Below are 20,849 nucleotides of genomic sequence, written 5' to 3'. Positions count from 1 at the left end.
GGGGAGGATGCTGAAGGCTGGGTTATGAGAGGAGGCTCTGAGGGTGAATGCATCATCTTTGTGCGCTCGACTTAGCCTCGTTAAATTTAAAGTAATTCACAGGGCACATATGACGGTGGCCGGAATGAGCAGGCTTTTTTGAGGTGGTGGAGGATTGGTGTTGGCGTGCATGGGGGGGGGGGGGCGGGGGGGCACGAATCATGTCCACATGTTTTGGGACTGTCGGAAGCTGGAGGGATTTTGGTGGAGGTTTGCTGACGTGGTCTGAGGTGCTGAGGGTCAAGGTGGTCCCGAGACCAGAAGTGGCAATTTTTGGAGTATCGGAAGACCCGGGGGTCCAGGGGGTGATAGAGGCTGGCGTTTGGTAACCCAGAGACGGATCCTGTTGGGGTGGAGGGGCTCTGGGCTGCCAAACCTGGAGGTGTGGGTGAGCAACCTGGCAGAGTTCCTTCGGTTGCAAAAAAATCCAGTTCGCCTTGAGAGAGGCTGTGGAGGGGTTTGCCTGGAGATGGAAACCGTTTATCAATTTCTTCCAGGATAGTTAAATCAGCAGGGGGCAGAGGGGGTCTTTGGGGTTAAAAAAGGAGGCAGAGTGGGTGGAGGGTGACAGCAGAGAGTGTGGGGCACAGTGCTGTTGGTTATTTATTTGTTATGAAATTTCCTGTTTGTTCTCTGTTTGGTTTTGATGTGTATATACATATAATATATATAAATGCCTTAATAAAAACATTTATTTAAAAAGTGCTGTGCCCGCCTTTCTAGAATTTGGGCTTTTCACTGAGCAGTGTTAACCCATTGACACCAAGTATTGGCAATTGGACTGGACAGATTTCAGAGCATCATAGAATCTCTCCCAGTCTTCCTGGTCTACAGATGACTGACTCGCCTGCTTTCTTATTCAGCCCAGGGTCCAGAATTACCGATTAACATGTGATCCAAATGTTTCCCTCTTTCACCGGCAGGGAGAGAGAGAGAGAGAGAGATAAACCTTTTTGCAAGTTAAAGGCAGCCAGCAGCCCTGGTCCCACTGTCTCCACTAGGGGTCTGTCCAACATGCACAGTATCGCAAAAAGTTTCCCATTCCAGCTGCTCGTCACATCCGTTTAAAGTGAAGTTTGGGGAAGTTTCCTGCGGCATGTTTCAGAAGTGCTCCTCTTGGACGTTTTAACTGGGCAGTTTGCGTCTTGTTTTGTTTTAAAGTAGGTTAAAGTTATTTTTAAATATATATATTTGGGAGGGAGGAGGAAGAAAAAGCCACAATGAGTTAATTTCAATAACCCGGAATATCAATATGAGATAGCAAAAGTAAAATTGGGCGGCGCAGAGGGTTTAACTCCTGCAGGGTGAACGGGGACTGGGGTGGGTTTGTTTGAGAGGTTTTAGGAGGGGGCTGAAATGGAGCTCTTTGCAAGGTTGCTGTTGTTCCTGTGGGTGGCTGGGGTTTGCCCAGCCTATATTCTTCTCCCCCTGAAGATCTCCTCTTACAGCGGCTCGGCAGAGTTGCTGCTGGACAAGCGGAGCGCAGTGGCGGGGGGCATGGCCCTCGCCTCGCAGCCTGCCGGGACTGTCAGTTTCCTAAACATGCTCAACAACCTGAAGGGAGATATCGGCAGAGGCTACTATCTGGAAATGCTCATCGGCACGCCGACACAGAAGGTGAGAAATGCTGTTTTGTTTTCTTTTGCTCGTTTTAAAGGGGGTTGTTTTTGAAAGAACGTTTTCTTTGCAAGAGCACAAAAGTTGCTCAATTTGTGCTGATGATTAGAGTGGCAAAATGTGTTTAACCCTCTTGAGCTCTCCTATACACACTGTCCAATTTCTGCTTTTTGGGCTAGTTGCATTTATTGGACCAGATGCTGGTAATCCCAAATGCAGATTTTATACCCCAACCAGTCAACAGGCAGTGGTCTCTTCCCCCAGCCCATGGATTGTGAAGTGCCACAAATTGGTGGTGGTTTCTGCACCATTTGCTAATTAGACTCAGAATCACAAATGTGCGGGTACAGAAGGGGGGCCACTTGGTCTGCCCTGCCTCCACAGGTAGCTACCCCCGGCTGGCTGCTGCTTTTGCACCTTAATTTGCCACTAAACTCGCCACAGTTATGTTTGGTCATTAATAGTGGTGCATCTTTTAATGCCGTAGAAACTTAGAATCTCTAAAGTGCAGAAGGAGGCCATTCAGCCCATCGAGTCTGCACCGGCCCTTGGAAAGAGAAGCCTGCCGAAGCCCGTGCCCTGATCCCATTCCTGTAACGCCACCTAACCTTTTGGACACTTTGGGGCAATTTATCATGGCCAGTCCAGCTAACCCGCACATCTTTGGACTGTGGGAGGGAACCGGAGCGCTCGGAGAAAACCCCCGCAGACACTGGGAGAATGCAGATTTCACAGAGTCACTCACCCAAGGCCGAAATTAAACCTGGACCCTTGGCACTGTGGCAGCAGGGGTAACCACTGTGCCACCTCCTACTACTATATATGTGATTTGTTAATGACCTATCTTGCCCAGAAAGTGAACAATCAGGTGTGGAGGTTCATTCCTTTCTCTGAATAGTTTCCGGGGATGTTTAAAAATCGCCAAACTTCATTTTCTTTTCATTTCCTCCCAATCTCTGAATTAATCTGCTCTCCTTTCTCACCCTCAGCCCTTCCTCTGTTTATTTCTCAATTCTCACTGGTTAAGTGGTTAAGGAGATGAAGTTGCTTCATTGGTTCACCATGACTTCTGGTGGCTATTATCAGCTCTCTCTTCGGCAACATTTCTGGGCAAAATAAAGAAACGGATAGACTTTTTTAGGCATGTTCAGGTTTATCTAACAATACGAGATGCCTCAATCCAGCAAAATCTAGTCCTGTATTTTTCTACATTTCCTGGTTTGTTCTGCTTAGATTTGTGTGGGTCTGGGAGATTTGGAAAGAACTGTCCTCTGGGATATTCACCTCTATGCTGCATTAGGGAGTGTGCCATCTGTTGGCTGCAGGTCAATTGTTGAGAGTTTTGATTTGTGTTTTAGTCTGGGCCCTGGGGCTCTGTACTAGGCAGTGTGTAGCCTATAATAATCTTTATTAATGTCACAAGTAGGCTTACATTAACACTGCAGTTAAGTTATTGTGAGAATCCCCTAGTCGCCACGCCTGTTCAGGTACACAGAGAGAATTCAGAATGTCCAATTCACCTAACGAGCACGTCTTTCGGGACTTGTGGGAGGAAACCGGAGCACCCGGAGGAAACTCACACAGGCACACGAATGTGCAGACTCCACAAAGGCAGTGACCCAAGCCGGCAATCGAATCCCTGGCGCTGTGAATCAACAGTGCTAACCACTGATGCCGTGGTGTAGCCCATAATGATATGATGACTTGGCCAGTCTCCTGCCTGGGAAATTCAGCTTGCCCCTTCTCCCAAAAATCATTTTAAAGTATTATCTTTTTGGCTATCCTTGTACCTGCTCCACTGACCATGCTAACTCATATCAATGGAACTCCCATGTTCTGCTTCACCCTGCCTGCAATGTGTTGGCGGTTGTGATAATGTAATCCGCCCTATATAAATCTGCCATTTAGTGTGGGATGTCACATGTGAAAAGTGTGAATGATTCTTAAGAAAAGCAGACTCGCAAATCTGTCCATTTATGATGGGTAGCACACTTTTTAAAATAAAGCGAGTTGACATTCTAAACTACAAGCAACTGTGTTATATTAACAAATGAGCAGCATGGTTTTTTTTGACACGTCAGTTGTTGCAACACTGGAATATCCTTGTTTAATATTGGTGACATTCTACTCGTGAACAATGAGACACCAATCGCATTTCAAAACTATTATTTCAGTGCATAGAGATTTTTTTTTTCTCCATCTCAACTCAAAATAGACTTTCACTAAAACGTTAGCCAAAATTATGAAGTTGTAGGATTGGCAGAATCTGGGGGAAAAAAAATAAGAGTTCAAATTTAAGCGATTTGTTCAGTTTCGGCTGCACTTAGATTCTAACTAATTGTGTGCTGAACGGATTGCTCAGGAAAGGTAGGAAAAATCAAGCTGGATCCTCTTTTCCTATTCCTTTGTAATATTTTTGCCCTGGGCGGGGGACTTTATGAGAAGCTGGTGCTGATGAATTATAAATGTAAATAGCTGATTGAGGGATGACTAATGCAAATAATCTGGCAGAAGTTGTTTAATGATCTGGTAAAGGATTAGTGGGATGTATTTTCAGCACTATTCCTTGACAATCATAGGAGGGTGGGATACTTTTTTAAGGTGTATTGCTGAAAATGCAGCAGAAATGCACACCCAAACCAATTAACTAAAACTGAACAAACATGACCCACAATTGATTAACAGAGAAGCAATATTTCTGAACCTTGCAGCGATTGGAGGGAGAGACTTACTGGGTAAAAATATGAACAAATTTAGAACTGATGATGAATACAAAGTCAATATTCCTGCTGACCTTTGCCTTGCAGGGCGGCACAGGGGATAGCACTGCTCCCTCACAGCACCAGGGAAATGAGTTCAATCCTGACTTTGGGTGACTGTGTGGAGTTTGCACTTTCTCCCCGTGTCTGCGTGGGTTTCCTCCCACAATCCGAAGCTGTACAGGTTAGGTGGATTGGCCATGCTAAATTGCCCCTTAGTGCACAGTAGCACAGTAGTTAGCACTGTTGCTTCACAGGGCCAGTCCCAGGTTTGATTCCCGCTTGGGTCACTATCTGTGTGGAGTCTGCACGTTCTCCCAGTGTCTGCGTGGGCTTCCGCTGGGCGCTCCGGTTCCCTTCCAGAAGGCCCAAAAGACGTGCTTGTTAGGTGAATTGGACATTCTGAATTCTCCCTCTGTGTACCTGAATAGGTACCAGAATGTGGTGACTAGGGGATTTTCACAGTAACTTCATTGCAGTGTTAATGTATGCCTACTTGTGACAATAATGAAGATAAGATTTGGTGTAGTTACTGGGTTACAGGGATAGGATGGGGATTTGGTCCTAGGTAGGTTGCTCTTTCCACGGGACGGTGCAGACTGAATGGCCTCCTTCTGCACTGTAGGGGTTCTATGTATCTGAACAAATTATCCCAGTATCGTGCCATTGTGAGAGGCAGCCCAAGTAAATTGAATAATAATATAATAATTATAATATAATATAATTATTATCTTCAAATGTAAACCAGGCAGGCCATTATAGAAGCATGCAACATCTCCCCTAGACACTTCACAGAATTGCAATGAAGCAATAAAGTTCTCAAAAGAAACAAAAGATTCTGAATAGATGGTATTTAGTAGTTGACGAAGACTAGGGTGAAGAATTGAGGTAATGATTTTAGAAGAGGTGTCAGTTGATTGGAAGTGGACGAGTGTAGTCCACATTTTCAAAAGGATGAAGCAATTATAGATCCATCAGTGATTCCTCCAACCTGCTCTAAGCCTGAACTTGATTTAAATTTTTCCACGCCTCCATCTCTTTCTCTGACTTTTAAGATTGCTTGTTAATCTCCATCTTTCCCGATCCTAATGTCTCCTTGCATGTGGCACAGTTTGTGAACCACCTTGGGCAGCATTGAAAGCACGACGTATGAATTAAAGTTCTTGAATTAAATAAGCTTTAACTGTAGCCAAATGATTCCTTTGCCTAATCATGTGAACGTTATCATATGAGACGAGTCAGTGTCTCTGATTCACCATGAACAACAAGGCGGAAACTTGGTTAAATCGAAGTATGATCTGCATTGTATCTGTATCCCTTGACACACATGCCTGAATTAAGATTTCTAGGCTGCAATTCCACCTTAAATGCATCATCTTTCTCTGCGTGAAAGCTAGACTTCAGGGCCCCAGGGTACCTCACATGGTTCCATGTGACCCAGAGTGCTGACTGTGGGTGTTTTCCCCATGTGACTCGGATTCTAACAATGTGCTTCACAGACCCGTCTCTTGTCTTTGCCGCCTCCTGATGGAATTATTGCTGGCAAAAGCAATTCCAGAAGCAAAAAGAATAGCAGTATTTTGCAAAGAAAAAAAGAGCTATTATCTGACTCACCAGCTGTGTGTCTGATTGTTCTGGGTCGGAGCTTTTTGGTGCTTTGTGGAATCCGGGCTAATTGGCCAAGGACCACAATTCTTGAAGGCTAGCCGGTAAAAGTAGTTTTTTTTTTTGTACACTGGTACGGTAGTGAATTCCACAGATTCACCACTCTCTGGGTGAAGAAATTACTCCTCGACTCCGTCCTAAAAGGTTTACCCCTTATCCTCAAACAATCACCCCTGGCTCAGGACTATCACACCATCGGGAACATTCTTTCCGAATCTACCCTGTCTAATCTTGTTAGAATTTTGTAAGTTTCGATGAGATCCCCTCTCACTCTTCTAAACTCCAATTAATATAACCCTAACCGACTTAGTCTCTCCTCATATGACAGTCCCGCCATCCCAAGAATGAGCCTGGTAAACATTCATTACACTCCCTCCATAGCAAGAACATCCTTCCTCAGATAAGGACACCAAAACTGCACACACTACTCCAGGTGTGGCCTCACCAATACCCTATACAATTGCAGTAAAGGTATTGAACCCAGCAGGCTCTCCCAAACAATAATATAATAACCCGTGGTTGTAGTGCTGTTGATTTGAGCGATGCATGTTGTCCAGGACACTGATTTATTTTTGAATAGTACCATTTGCTCATTTGTGCCCGATAGAGAGGGCCTCAATTCAGTGCCTCATCTGAAAGATGGCCCTTTTTGACACTGCAGCATTACTACAGTGCTGGACCGGTGAATGTCTGCTGAGATTCTGTGCTTGAGTCTCTGGAGTGGGACTTGTAAACCACCCCTAACTCCATACCTATCCACAACTCCAAATCGAGAGTGCTACCAATTGAACCATGTCTGAAAAATGCTGACCTCTCGTAGAAACCGTTTCATGGGTGCCCGTCCTCCTGCAATATCTGTCTGAATTCCTACATTTGCTGCTGTTTGAGGTTCCTCCGAGTCTGTCGAGGTTCCTCAGTCTGTTGCTGGTGACCACAGGATTAGGGAGGTCAAACAAATTTGTGGCACATTCTTCCCACAGCATGATCTCCTGATGGGAATCTGGGGAGAGAGGGAGCAAGATGAGAACTCGCTTGCAGAGTTTAAAATAAACTGGATACCTGAAGATAAAAAAATAAGCATGGGGGGGTCAATGGACTGATTGGCCTATTGGCCTGTATCAATCTTTAAAACACCAGCCTGGATATGGTCAAATGAAGCCCTGAGCAGAAGATCCAACAGCAGCCAGTGAAACAATGACTGAAAGCAAACAAAAAGGACTCGACAAAAAGAGAATTTAAAACCACGAAGGGCAATTAATTTGCTCCCTGATCCATGTTTTAAACATCTCCGCCTCGTCCACGGCATCTCACTTCTGCTCCTTTCCCCGCCCCTCCCCTCCAGTGACTGTGACTCTTGCCTATATTTCTCCACTGGTCACCTTGCCAGCTTCTTGGGAGGGATTTGAGGTGTGGGTGCTGTGCAGGTGACGGTAGCTCACGGAGGGAGGGTGCGGGCGAGCGACCCAGGTCGAGATGGGCTGTTTCTGGAAAGGGGGTGAGAAGGTGATGACGGCGTCATTCCTCCTGACTCAATAACCGCTGAATCTGGTCGTTCCCGCCTACCAATATGAAATGAAATGGAAATTGAAATGAAATGAAAATCGCTTATTGTCACAAGTAGGCTTCAAATGAAGTTACTGTGAAAAGCCCCTAGTCGCCACATTCCGGCGCCTGTTTGGGAAGGCTGTTACGGGAATTGAACCGTGCTGCTGGCCTGCCTTGGTCTGCTTTCAAAGCCAGCGATTTAGCCCTGTGCTAACAGCCTCGATAGTTGCCCCTGTCTGTTTAATACGCCTGACTGCTAAAATCTGAGGTGTGCCACCTCATTTAAATATTATAATTACCGATCCACCTGGAGTGGGTTAGTTGCTGACCCACAGTCACCCTGGCTAAACCAATAGGAGCGTTCATGGATGAGTTACAACTTTGCCATTTTAAAAAAAAATAATAATAATAATTGACATCCTCGTTCCTGATTGTACTGGGACAGAGGGGCTTTAAAACCTTCCTCTGCCCTCGAAGTGTGTGTTTTTTCTTACCCCTCCAACTTTCTGGTCTCTTCTCAAGATGGCAATAAATCTTGCATCTCGACCAGTGTGAGCCCATTCCTTGCTTTCTCCACACCTCCCCCCCCCCCCCCCCCCCCCCCCCCCCCCCCCCCCCCCCCCCCCCCCCCCCCCTCTCTCTTTTTTGAACGATTACATTGCTTTGTAATGATTTGCCATCTCTCCTTCACTTGCAGATGAATATACTGGTTGATACAGGAGCAGTAACTTTGCAGTGGCCGGTGCACCATATGGTAATGTGAAGACCTACTTTAAACCAGAATTGTGAGTATTCAGACATTAACAAGTAAAACACTACATGGGGGAGGGAGTTTAGACTAGCAGAAAAAGTTAACGCAAACGTTTTGAGTTGAAATGACTGCTTCAGAAGCCATATGGGCGCAAAACATTAACTCCCCTTGTTTCATTCCCCACAGATGCTACCAGACCAGCTGAGTATTCCCAGAACTTTTCTGTTGGTTTCACAGGTCAACGCAACATCGAGGGCCGAAGGGCCTGTACTGCGCTGTAATGTTCTATGTTTGCATTTCCGATTGCCAGTATTTTGATGGTATTACAGGATAAATTGGTTACCAGGAATCTTGTTGGAGAAGCATATCATACTGATTTTAAAGGTCTTATTGTGGAAATGTTTCTATTTTTACACTAGTCACATTGAAGGGCCATGGCCCAAATGTCTCTAGGCTGAAAAAGAACCTAATGGGTGGGGTTTGAACAAACTGGCAATTATCTCAATCTTTCATAGTCTCGGGATATCCCAAAGCAGCTCATGACCACTTTCAAAAGTGAAGTGATTGGTATGTAGGAAAAGACAAAAGTCCGTGTGTACACAGCAAGTTCCCATAACCGGTTAATCCGTGCATGGTGCGCAAGGGAAAAATGTTGGCCAGGACACCAGCAGAACCCCTCCCTGATTCTTAAAATATGTTGTGAAATTTTTTATGTTCACCTGGTCTAATGTACCGTTGTGAAGATGACGTGTTCAACAAAGTGGGACTCCTTCAGTGCTATGCTGAAGCGTCAGCCGAGATTATGTGCTCAACTCTCTGGAGTAAGGTTTGAACGTGCATCTTGGAGTCAGAGGTGAGTGCTACTATTGGGCCAAGGCTGACGTATCAAATGTGCCTAAGCTCCTTTGGCAGCACTTTCCAAACCTGTGACCGCTACCATCCAAATGAAAAAAGACAATAAACCAGTGGAAAACCATGACCTGGTAATCCCAATCGAAGCCACACACCATCCTGCCCCGGAAATATATTGTTATTCCTTCACTGCCGCTGGGTCAAAATTCTAGGACACCCTCCCGAACAGCAGTGTTTGTACCTACATCACATGAGCTGTTTAAGCAGACAGTTCTCCGCCATTACCACCACCTCAAGGGCAATTGAGGATGAGCAATAAATGCGTGGAGACGGGAACATATGACTGGCGTGTAGACAGGAACATAAAGAGGAGCATGAGTATGCCATATGGCCCCTTGACCCTCCTGTCAATTCATGGCCGATCATCTGCCTCCGCTCTGCTCTCTTCCCTATCCCCATATCCTGTGATTCCTTCAAAGGCAATATTTTGGTGTGTGTAATTTTCACTTCGCTCTGTTGGATTACGCACAGTTTCTATTACAGATGTGGAAAATCAATAATGGAACAGGTTGTTGGGAATTACAGGCAGGCTTGGATTATTCGCTGGCGTGACATTTGTATGAATTCATTATTTGGGCAGCAATAAAGTTTTTGTTTTAAAAGTTGCATTATTTGAAATGCTGCTGCACGTTTGTCTGGATTTCTGAATTTAAATGCGTCACGTGGAGGCCTTGATGGTTGCTCGTTTGATCAGTGTTATCTGCGTGGAAGGGAATAATCTGAATGTTTAGGTAATTCTCCTGCCAGCTTTGTATTTGTTGTAGCTAATTCATCTTTGTGATCCAGAGGAGTAATTTTCTCTTCGTTTCACATAATTTTGAAAATGGCTGTAAGCTAAGTAGTAAAGACAGATCTGAGACTGACTCCCCGGATGTGGGTATGGGAAAGTATCAAATGTCTAGGTGCTGAAACATCTTCACGCAAAGAGTGGTAGAGATTTGGAACCTTCTCCTAGTTGAAGCTAGAACAGTTGATAATTTTAAATCTGAGATGATAGGTTTTTTTTGTGAGCAAAGATACAAAAGGATATGGGTCAAGGTAAATGGGGTTAGGCCACAGACCAGCCATGGTTTCACGGAATGGCAGGATGGGCTCGAGGGGCTGAATGGCCTACTTCCTATAATTATGTCAAAATTACTTTTCGATACTGGACTATTTGAGATGTTTAATATATGTGAATTGCTATCAGCAGCTTTAAAAAGTAATTTTGTCAAGAATCTTGAATCAGTGTACTAGGAATGTGTGAGAATTCCCAAGATGAATGTTTCCTGGACCATTTAACTTGTGGTTCTCTGCATTGTGACCTTTCAAAAGATGTGCCTGTTTGCTCAAAAGGTAAAGATGCATTTAAAACTCACCAGCTAGCCCATGTCTTCATTCCTACTTCACTGAGGATTTGCCTCGACTTGGACCAGCATCTGTTTCCCAAACATTACTGGGTGGAGAAAATGGCTTGTGTATTCCATAATTTTGATTGCAGCACGGTGGTTAGCACTGCTGCCTCACGACACCAGGCATCCAGGTTCAATTTCCACCTTGGGTGACTGTGCGGAGTCTGCACGTTCTCCCTGTGCCTGTGTGGGTTTCCTCTGCGTGCCCCGTTCTCTTCCCACAGCCGAAAGATGTGCAGGTTAGGTGGATTGGCCATGATTAATTGCCCCTTAGCGTCTAAAGGTTAGGTGGGAATATGGGGTTGCCGGTGGGTGGGTCAGGGTGGAGTGCTCCTTCAGAGCGTGGGTGCAGACTCGATGGGCCAAATGGCTTCTGTCTGCACTGTAGGGATTGACAGTGATCCTTCTGTTTCTGTTGTATTTCAACCATAAGTAAGTAGGGTCAAGTAGATTAATTTGTCTGGTTATCAGGCGGCACGGTGGCGCAGTGGTTAGCACTGCTGCCTCACGGTGCTGAGGACCCGGGTTGGATACCGGCCCCGGATCACTGTCTGTGTAGAGTTTACACATTCTCCCTGTGTCTGTGTGCGCCTCATCCCCCAACCAAAAGATGTGCATGATAGATGGATTAGCCATGCTAAATTGCCCCTTAATTGGGGGGGGGGGTCTGGTTATATAGCAGCATTTTACTACTTTTAAAGATGCAATGTTATGTTTAATTTTGACTGACTTATGTTATTTTCCACTTGTGGGAAATGGGCAGGAGACCGTGTTCCAGATTGGGAATTGGCTCCAGTAAGTAATATACTGTTATTTATTCAATTGGGCATACTAACCCAAATGTTAGGAGATACAAAAGTTTGAGGAAATCTACTAACGGGTTCAAAAGCAGCTTCTACCCCTTGTTACCAGACTCCTGAATGATCCTCTTATGGACTGAACCGATTTCTCCACACATCCTCTTTACCGAGTAGTACTACACTCAGTATACTTCACCCGATGCCTGTGTCTGTGTATTTACATTGTGTATTTATCGCATGTCCTATGTTTTTTTCATGTATGGAACGATCTGTCTGGATTGGACGCAGAACAATACTTTTCACTGTACTTCGGTACGCGTGACAATAAATCCAAATGTGCCATCTATAACGATCAAAGTTTCAGCTCATAATCTCGGTAAAGAAAGTGTTTAAAGAAATTGCCATCCAGCTGTACATATGGAATCGCATGTTGGGGAGGAAAGGCCATATTAGTCTATTTTCTAAATGTCAATGTATTGTTCTTCAAGACTCTTCCTTATGAAGTTATGAAGGCCCTTTCTGAACCTATGGATATCCCAAAGTATTTCACAGCCAATTAAAGGCTTGTTGAAGTGTTCTCACTATTCCAATATAGGGAAAGATGACTACACCAGATTCTTCGCTTGGAAGCTTATTAATCATGCACAGGCGATTTTCCCTCAACCACCTGACGGGCCAACAGCTCGTCCAACCGCCCGCCGTCAGCTTGCAGGTTCAAATGTCCGGGTGCTATATGTCAACCCCAGTCCAGCACACTCATTCGAGCTGATGTGTCTTCAAGACCATGAATCTAAAGGCAAAAGGCTAGCAGGCTCAAGAAATAGACTGTATCTTGACTCAACCACCCTCTTCCCGAGCCCATCACCTGTGAGGCACCCATGCCCCACTTGGACCTCTACCCACTCCATCTGAAGTCTCCCTACATCCCCTTCCAGTAGATGGTGTGGTATCCCTTTAACCCCCTATGCGAGTGTTTTGTGCAGTTTTGTTGGGATATAACTTCCTTCCCCCTCCCTTTTGTCCTCCATCCACATTGCCCCCTCAGCCCTGGTATTCATTAGCATCCCCACCCTTGTCTCTCCCCCATCCCCAGTTGAACTTTGGCCAGTTGAAGTGAAGGGTCCATGAACCCTGCAGCACAGAGCTATTTGCTAAGGCACTGGGGTCACAAACAAGTCTGCCACAGCATTCAGCATACAGCAGGAGTGGCGCAATGCGATGGCAGGTAGGCTACTTTGCATTCGCTGCAGCCTCTAGCGAACTGAGGTCTGCCTTGCGCATGTCACTCTCTCCGTCAAACAGGTGTGCCATTGACGTGATTTCCCGCTGACCTGATTGGAAGGCCTGACGAGATTTCAACGACCCATGTTCTCCCCGTGTTTGCTTGAGTTTGCTCCGGGTGCTCCGGTTTCCTCCCACAGTCCAAGGATGGGCAGGTTAGGTGGATTGGCCATGATAAATTGCCTCTTTATGGAGTCCAAAAAGGTTAGGTGGGGTTACTGGGTTATGGGGATAGGGTGGAGGTGCGGGCATGGGTAGGGTGCTCTTTGCAAGGGCCGGTGCAGACTCGATGGGCCAAATGGCCTCCTGCACTGTAAAATCTGTGATCTCTGTTTTAATGAGCGTTCATGAGATGTAAGCGGTGTTCACGGCACCAGGCAGTGGGAGAACCAACATGCCATTGGATGGGGGGGGGGGGGATTGCGAACTGTTTTGATCCTGTGGGTTTCTGACTTTTAGCTCCCACTGGATTGTCTGCTCCTGCCTGCCACCAATCCCGCTGGTGGAGAGCAGCGGGTGGTGGATGGGAGAATTCCGCCCTATGGATCTCTGTCTTGACAGTTCCATTTGTCCCGCATTCCCATCTTTTGTGTGAGAGAATTCCCGATTCCTACCCATTGTGTAGAGAAAAATATGCTTCCTGATTATTTTTTTAAATTTCCACCCCTTGTGATCTTGACTTTAAAATCTGTCCCTCCATATAATAATAATAATAATAATAATAATAATAATAATCACTCCGACTGGGCTTCAGCGAGTATTGAAGTGAACACTTCAGAGGTATACAAATTGATGCCTCATGGAGGATGTTTCTTTGAAAGAAGGGAGACGGCCATGCTAGCCAAGAACCTTCTCTTACCTTCTCTCCGGATTATGCGTCTCCCCTTCTGTTTTGTGTGTTTGTTTCACTTCATCTTGATGACGATGGGGTTAGTAGCAGCATGACCAGTTCCAAAGTGCAGAGTGATGGTTGAATAAATAGTCATCGGGAAGTAGAATGTTGTTTATTTTATTTTCAAAGTCCATCAAAATTCTTGTACAAGATTCTCTGGCTGGCGGCCACCTGCCTGCAGAGCCGAACCCATTGTACCAGGAAATACAGTGATTTGTGGAGTGGCAAATCCAGTATGTTTTGCGTGTGAGACACCTGATGAGGAATGATTGCTCCCAATTCCAAACTGGGGAAGGAAAGAAACATTGTGAATGGAGAAAGGCTTAATGTAGTTTTGGGAGTTCAGAAAGGTGCAGCAAGATGGCAATGGTGGAATGGGCAGTGTGGAGGAAGATAAATATTTAAAAAATACATTTTGAGTACCCAGGGCGGGATTCTCTCCGCCTGGGGCCGGGTCGGAGAATCCCCGCGACCGGCACGAATCGCGCCACACCGGCACGTGATTCTCCGCAGAGCGGAGAATCGGCGCCATTGGCGCCGGCATGGTTAACACGCCGCCGGTCGAGGGCCATTCTACACGGCTAGCCCGCCAATTCTCTGCCCGGGATGGGCCGAGCGGCTGTCCTAAAAAAGCCGGGTCCCGCCGGCGCTTTCCACACCTGCTCTCAGCCGGCGGGAACTCGGCGTGGAAGGGTCGGGGGCGGCCTGTGTGGGGGGGGGAGGCGCGTCCGACGCTGGGGGTGGGGGAGGGGCGACTCCGTTGTGGCCTGGCTTGCGATCGGAGCCCACTGATCGGCGGGCCGGCCTCTCTGGCTGTCGGCCTCCTTTCTTCCGCGCCGGCCCCTGTAGCCCTGCGCCATGTTGCGTCGGGGCCGACTCGTTGAAGGAAGCCACTGCGCACGTTGGCGCTGGTGCCACTGCACGTGCGCGGATCCCGCGGCGCCCAGTTGACGCCGGGATCAGCTGCTGGAATGGCCTGAACCGCTCCAGTGCCGTGCTGGCCCCCTGTCAGCGGCAGAATTGCTGATCCTGAGGCCGTGTTGACGCCGTCGGGAAACGCGACGCCGTTTCCAACAGCGTCAACACTTAGCCTGAGGATCACAGAATCCCGCCCCAATTCTTTCTTTTCCAATTTAAGGGGCAATTTAGCGTGGCCAATGCACCTACCCTGCACATCTTTGGGTTGTGGGGGCACATGGAGTGGGGGCGCAACCCACGCAGACACTGGGAGAATGTGCAAACAACACATGGACAGACACCCGGAGCCGGGATTGAACCTGGGTCCGCGATGCCGTGATGCAGCAGTGCTAACCACTGCATCACCATGCTGCCCTAAGTGGAAACTGGAATGAGCAGAAAGTCAGAAGTTTTTGTGGACTTGTGAGTGAGGGTACAATAATGTTGCTGGTGAAGGAGCCTGAAGTGAAGAGCGAAGCGGGTGCAGAGTCCTACACTAGGAGTCGTGGTGTGTGTGTCAGTGATTGGATGAGAGCACTGATTTAGCAAGGGAGGGACGAGTACAGAGTGCCCAGGAAACATTCGTTGCAAGGTCAGTAAGTACACGTGGGGGAAAAAGGGAATCCAAGCTTGTGCAGGTGGGGTTTGATGAGCGACTCTAGTAGCAGACACACACACATTATGAACGCAGGTCACAATTTTAACTCTTATTTGTGTGCAAATGTCGGGGCTCCAACTGGAATGGGCAAGAAGTACCCACTGTGTGGCCAAGGCCATTTGACTCCTGGAGCATGGTTGGAAGAGGTTCAGAGAAGGTTCAGTCGACTCATTCCTGGGATGAGCGGATTATTTTGTGAGGGAAGGTTGAACAAGTTGGGATGTTAGAGTTTAGAAGAATGAGAGGTGACCTTATTGAAACATATAAAATCGTGAGGGGTTGATGAGGTGGATACCAGGAAGATGGTTCCACTTGTGGGGGAAGATTCGAGCGAGAGGACACAGCTCCCTTTTTTTTAATTAAAAGAAGAAAATGAGAATTTGTTTTCTCTGCGGGTCATCACTGTGTAAAACTCTCTTCCCCAGAATGTCGTGAAGGTCAGGTCTAAATTTGTTCAAGGCAGAGATGAATGTTATTGGGGGGGGGGGACGAGGCCACAACCTGACTGACCATTTTATTGAATGGCAGAGCAGGCTCGAAACGCTGAATGGTCTACTCCTGCTCCCAAGTCGTATGTCCCTGTGGCATCCGGGATGGACAATTGCTCAATCCTAATGAAAATGTCTCGAGGACCGGGAATTGGGAGCAGGATTTGTATGTGATGTCGTGGGGGGTTTGGTCCTGAGGGATCCTGTCACCCTGGGGCGTGGTGGGGGCGGTGGGGCGGGGGGGGGGGGGGGGGTTTGCAATAACTTGAGGAGAAGGCCCACTGGGGGCAACTTGGGATGTGCAGGAACCAAAAGAAAATCCTGTTGGCCATGCCTGCAAGCTCTGATTTTGATTTCTGTTTTCCATGACTTTAAGCCCACCTAGGGGTGTGGTTGTATGTACAAGGAAGGGTCAAAATCAAACTTGAAGGTTAGAATGCTACTAGCATATTTTTAGTCTTGCTGTGTGACAGAAAGCCAAAAAATAAATTAAACCATCGGTCAAAGGAAGAGGGAGTTTCCATGGAGCTGTCAGCAATTGAAATACTGATGAGAATTCATTACCCAATTACTGAGATACATGACAGCAAGTGTATGGTGCAAACAACATGGTGTAGCAAGTACATTCCACACAGTTTTCTATTCGGGGAAACGTCTGGGAGTCAGGCTGCCTCAGTTTGCAGTAGGTCTCACTGTACCCGAAGTGTCCTTGAGAACATAGATGCTTCTCGTCTTCCCGGAGATTCCCATTCCCCAACAAGCGAGACAGTCCCAAAGTGTCGTCGAGACTCTTTGGCATTATAATGGTTGAAATCCCATGTCACTGGAATCCTGGATTTGTGTGTTTTGAGAGATTGATCTCCGTGATAAAGATGTTAAAGGCTGTCACGAAGTTTGGCTCCTACATCAAGAGTGTATCCGAGACTCAGCACATACGGATATGTCCAACAGAAATGCTGCAACTCGAAACTGTGTAGGCTAAGGGTGAACCGTTCACCTACTTGTGGTTTAAATCCAGACGAGGTGTGGGACTAGATGTCCACAATGATCAACGTACCTCGGTTTCTTCTCGGGCCAAGGCCTGTAACACCTAGAAGGACAAGGGAATTGTTTTTATGTCAGCCCTGTGCGTTCACTGAGAATTTGCAGAAATGTCCCCACCTCCATCTCGGCTCAGTGGGTGAGTCTACACCAGGCGGATCTGCCACTTCTGAGTGTGTTCGGCACAACCTCCTCAAAGATACCAGTGGATGGAAGCCCAATCTTTCAAGGGGACCAACACCTTGCGCACTCTGGTGAACAACTGTCAGCGATGAAAGTATTAATGAGAACCCTGAATTCCGCTGGAGATGCATGGCCACCACCTTGCAACACGCGAGTCGAGAATAGACTTCTGGCAGCTATCTTCATTGATCTGTTAGAAGCATAGCAGTTTTATACTTACCTGTTTATTGTATGTACCACACAGCAAGTAAAGACCATTACATCCATCCTCTGACTGTAAATACACCCTATAAATCAATGGAAAAGTTCTGCTTTTACAATGTGAGACATGACCCCATATGTGAACCATCAGTGAGTCGCCATGGTGCCTTGCTCGCCAATATTCTAATGTCCCACCTCATCCACTCATTCCTTAATTTTTCCATTTAGCGTGTTCAATCCACCTACCCTGCACATCTTTGGGTTGTGGGGGTGAGACCCACACAGACACTGGGAGAATGTGCAAACTCCACATGGACAGTGACCCGGGGCTGGGATCGAACCCGGGTCCTCTGCGCCCTGCGGTTGCAGTGCTAACCACTGCCCCACAGTGGCACCCACCTCAGTCCAGTTTTGCCTTGAGTGGAGGCTCACCATTGAGTAACACTGTGGCCGGCCTCTTCGTTCAACCAACCCATTGGGGGGCCCACCTGAGACTCCGGGACCTGCAATTCTGCAGGGGCAGCTGTGGTCACTGGAGTAGGTGTTATTGAGGGCTCTGGAGGAGGGACCAGGGAGACTATGAAAGATGCTTGTGCAAGAACTGCTCACTGCACCTCCCCCATCATCCTCTGAAATTTCCTCAGTCCTGGGTTGGCTTTCTGTAGTCTTGGATGGTGGGGCCTGCTGGAGTGTGGCACTACCCATTCCAGCAGGTGTTATGCCACCAGAGTGAATGTCCTGTTGGGAGTGCATGGCTCCTCCTGTATTCCACAGAATTCAGTGCTCATACGCTGAATGGATTGCGGCAGATTACTGAGTGAGCCTTGCACTCTTTGCAGTGAGTTACACTATTGCATCTGCTCAGTGATGCTGCGTGTAACTCTCCATGAGATTATCCAACGTACGATGGTTGGAGCTCATGTGGTTGAGCACCCGAGATGAACTCCTCACCCATTCCACTTCTCAAGTGCTTGAGCACCCATTGCTTTGGAACTCCCCCAGATGTCTGCACCTCCTGATCCAAGGACTATGCCGAAATAAAGCGACTCCTGAATCTCTTCCGCCATGCTCTGGATCTGGGGAGTGGTCATGCAGCAACCTAATCTGGCAATGAGGTAATTAGTGCGAGCCTTGGTCACTGAGCACACCTGTACTTTCTGGCGTGGCCCTCTCCTCCACTGAACAAATCACCACCCTCTGGCTCATGCACTACCCCCTCCTCTGTTCAGACCATAACCTTTTGCGTTTGGACTTCTCTAGTTCCCCTCTTCTGCAAGTAACCAGTAATGACGGGCATTGAATCCACATCCAGGGATGGATCTCATCAAGTGGGTGTGTCACAGTGGCCATTCAGATGATACCCCATTAATGCTTGGGTATGATAGAGTATCATATCCATTTGTTCCCCCTTGTGGAAGGGGAAGTATGTGCACATTTGTGTCCCACCTGATGTGTTACTCAGCCAGCACCCGTGCCAGAGGGAATGGTATGCGTCCTGTCCGAGCACAGCGCGTCATGGAACCGCTTCCCGCATGGTATCCAAGATCTATCTGCACTCGACCACAGCTGTGATTGCCTGCCAAACACTCGTGGCTACAGCTGGGAGATTCCTTTTCCCTTCTGAATAGACGGTATCCCTCTGACCTTCACCTCCTGCACCAGGATTTCCAGGTTCTGGCCGCCGAACCAGGAGGCTGCAACTCCATGAGAACCTCTCTCAATGCTCCCCTGAGACACTCTGCCATGGCCGTGAAGAAAGCACATGGCTAAGTAAGGATTCTTGCTCTGCACAAAGCGGCAAAGAAAACTTTGGTTTCGAGTTGTGCACGGACTGATGTGTGGGCTGAGCGGATGATGGCGCTGGAGGTAGGTTGGATGGACTGTGCTTGGGTGTGAGAACCCCCCAAAACGTCCTTCTGTTCTCGAGCTTGGAAGACTCTGCTGGGCTGCTCTCTTGGAGTCACTTCTGGCTTTAACGGTTATGACCAAGGTACGTTTGGGCCATATTTGGAAATGTGAGATGTGAAAAGGGCATTGAGGATGGTCCTGAGATGGGCTCTTTGGTATAATATTCCTTTCACTTTTTCACTTGCTGTACAGTGCCATGACCAGCTGAAGCTGCCAAAATACCACCATTTACATGGTTGCCGGATTGCCAACCTTCAGGATTGGCCTGAAGCCTCCAGGAATTGAAGACCAATCTCCAAGACCTGCAGAAGCATCATGGGGGCACTCATATTTTGTTGTCATTTTTTCTTTAGTAGATACAAAGATATGGAAAGGTGGAGAAGGTGGGCAAGAGAAGCCGGCTGACTGTCGGAACATCATCCAATTGGATAATGAGTCTTTTTGCTTTCCAATTGGTGCCAGAAGGCAGTACGTCACAAGGATGGACGTGTTGGCTGATGAGTGGGGGCAAGTCGTGATGAAATCTGCAGGAATGCATTTAATCTCAGCTTGTGATCGTGCTCCAAACTCTTCTGTTGAATTTTGCTTTTTCACTTTCCCAGTGAGGAAATGACTTGCATTTCTTTGCCATCTCTTCCCGTCATGGATTCTGACTGAGATTGTGGTTCACCAGGTTTGTTGTTCACATACCATCCTGCCCTAGATTGGCACTTGTTCAACAACAATTTTTAATCGTCTCATTGTGTTTGACTCACTCCCTGCATCCTTGTTGCTTACATATGTGCCATTGGCAGATTTCACAATCTAAATTGCTCACGCTGGACCATCTCTGGCAGCATTAATAACCGGCTGATAGCTTTTTCTCACATGACAACAGTTATGAAATCTCCTCCCACCCGCGCAGCCTTTCGAAATCTTTCGCCTCCCATTCCCTCCCGGTGACCTGGTGTCCAGAAATGGCCATTTAAAAAAATATTGCGCCTCCGTTATGAAAAGCCTGCAGGCAGGCCCGACTCCAGCCCTCCTCTTTTTCCCCCCCCACCCCCCCCCACCCCTGGAATAAAAATAGTGTTTCCAGAGCCACTTTTCTTTCTCCGAGGTGGGCTCATGGAGCTGGGATTTTTCCCATCCCTTGCTGCCCACCTCGCAGGCCTGTGTTTGCTAACAGGCGATACAATGGGCGTGATTCTACAAACTTGTTTCATTCGAGGGAGAGCGCAACGACACTGGTGACCAGCGAAGAGGCCAAGAACCGGGGAGGTGCAGCACTGATTGGGGGTGGTGGGGGGTGGGGGTCAACCGTGCATGGGTCCTCCATGCCAACCTCTGGACCATGCCAACCTCTGGACCATGCCAACCTCTGGACTATGTTCCTGTTCCAGGGTAACCCTTGTCCCTTCCTGTTTGCCCAACAAACGCCCACAACCCCGCTAACCGTGGAAGTCTCTGGCCGTGCGGCTGAAGGCTGTTGCCAATGGGAATTGGCAATCGTGGTTCGGTGAGCAGTTCACACATCCCAAGTGGATTCCCTTGGGTGGGCAGGCCATGTAGCATGTGGGGCACATTGCCTATCATCCCAATCCCACCTTGATGCAGGGACACTGTGCCTGAACACTGGGAGGCAGCACCGCAGACACAGCAGCCAACCTTCAATCACCCAGGGGGTGGGGCCCCAGCCCCGGGCACATGTCCGCGGCTGTGTGTGCATAGACAGGGCATGTCGGGTGGGGCGCGGGGAGGTGCGGGGGGAGGAAGAGAGCC

At 47.7% G+C, this 20,849-nt stretch overlaps 1 protein-coding gene across 1 annotated transcript in view; it reads left to right on the top strand.

The window, feature by feature from the left end:
• The first annotated feature begins 1,096 nt into the window (after nt 1-1,096).
• Nucleotides 1,097-20,849, top strand: part of bace2 (beta-secretase 2) — an 86,721-nt gene continuing 66,968 nt past the window's right edge. Inside the window, 3 exon segments of the mRNA XM_072513214.1 lie at nt 1,097-1,656; nt 8,323-8,344; nt 8,347-8,410. Coding sequence (XP_072369315.1) covers nt 1,396-1,656; nt 8,323-8,344; nt 8,347-8,410 — 347 coding nt within the window. The 5' untranslated portion in view covers nt 1,097-1,395.

This window comes from Scyliorhinus torazame, chromosome 8, assembly GCF_047496885.1.
Source record: "Scyliorhinus torazame isolate Kashiwa2021f chromosome 8, sScyTor2.1, whole genome shotgun sequence".
Taxonomy (NCBI): Eukaryota; Metazoa; Chordata; class Chondrichthyes; order Carcharhiniformes; family Scyliorhinidae; genus Scyliorhinus; species Scyliorhinus torazame.
Note: the sequence above shows the minus strand (reverse complement) of the source record. Positions and strands in the feature narration are given on the sequence as shown.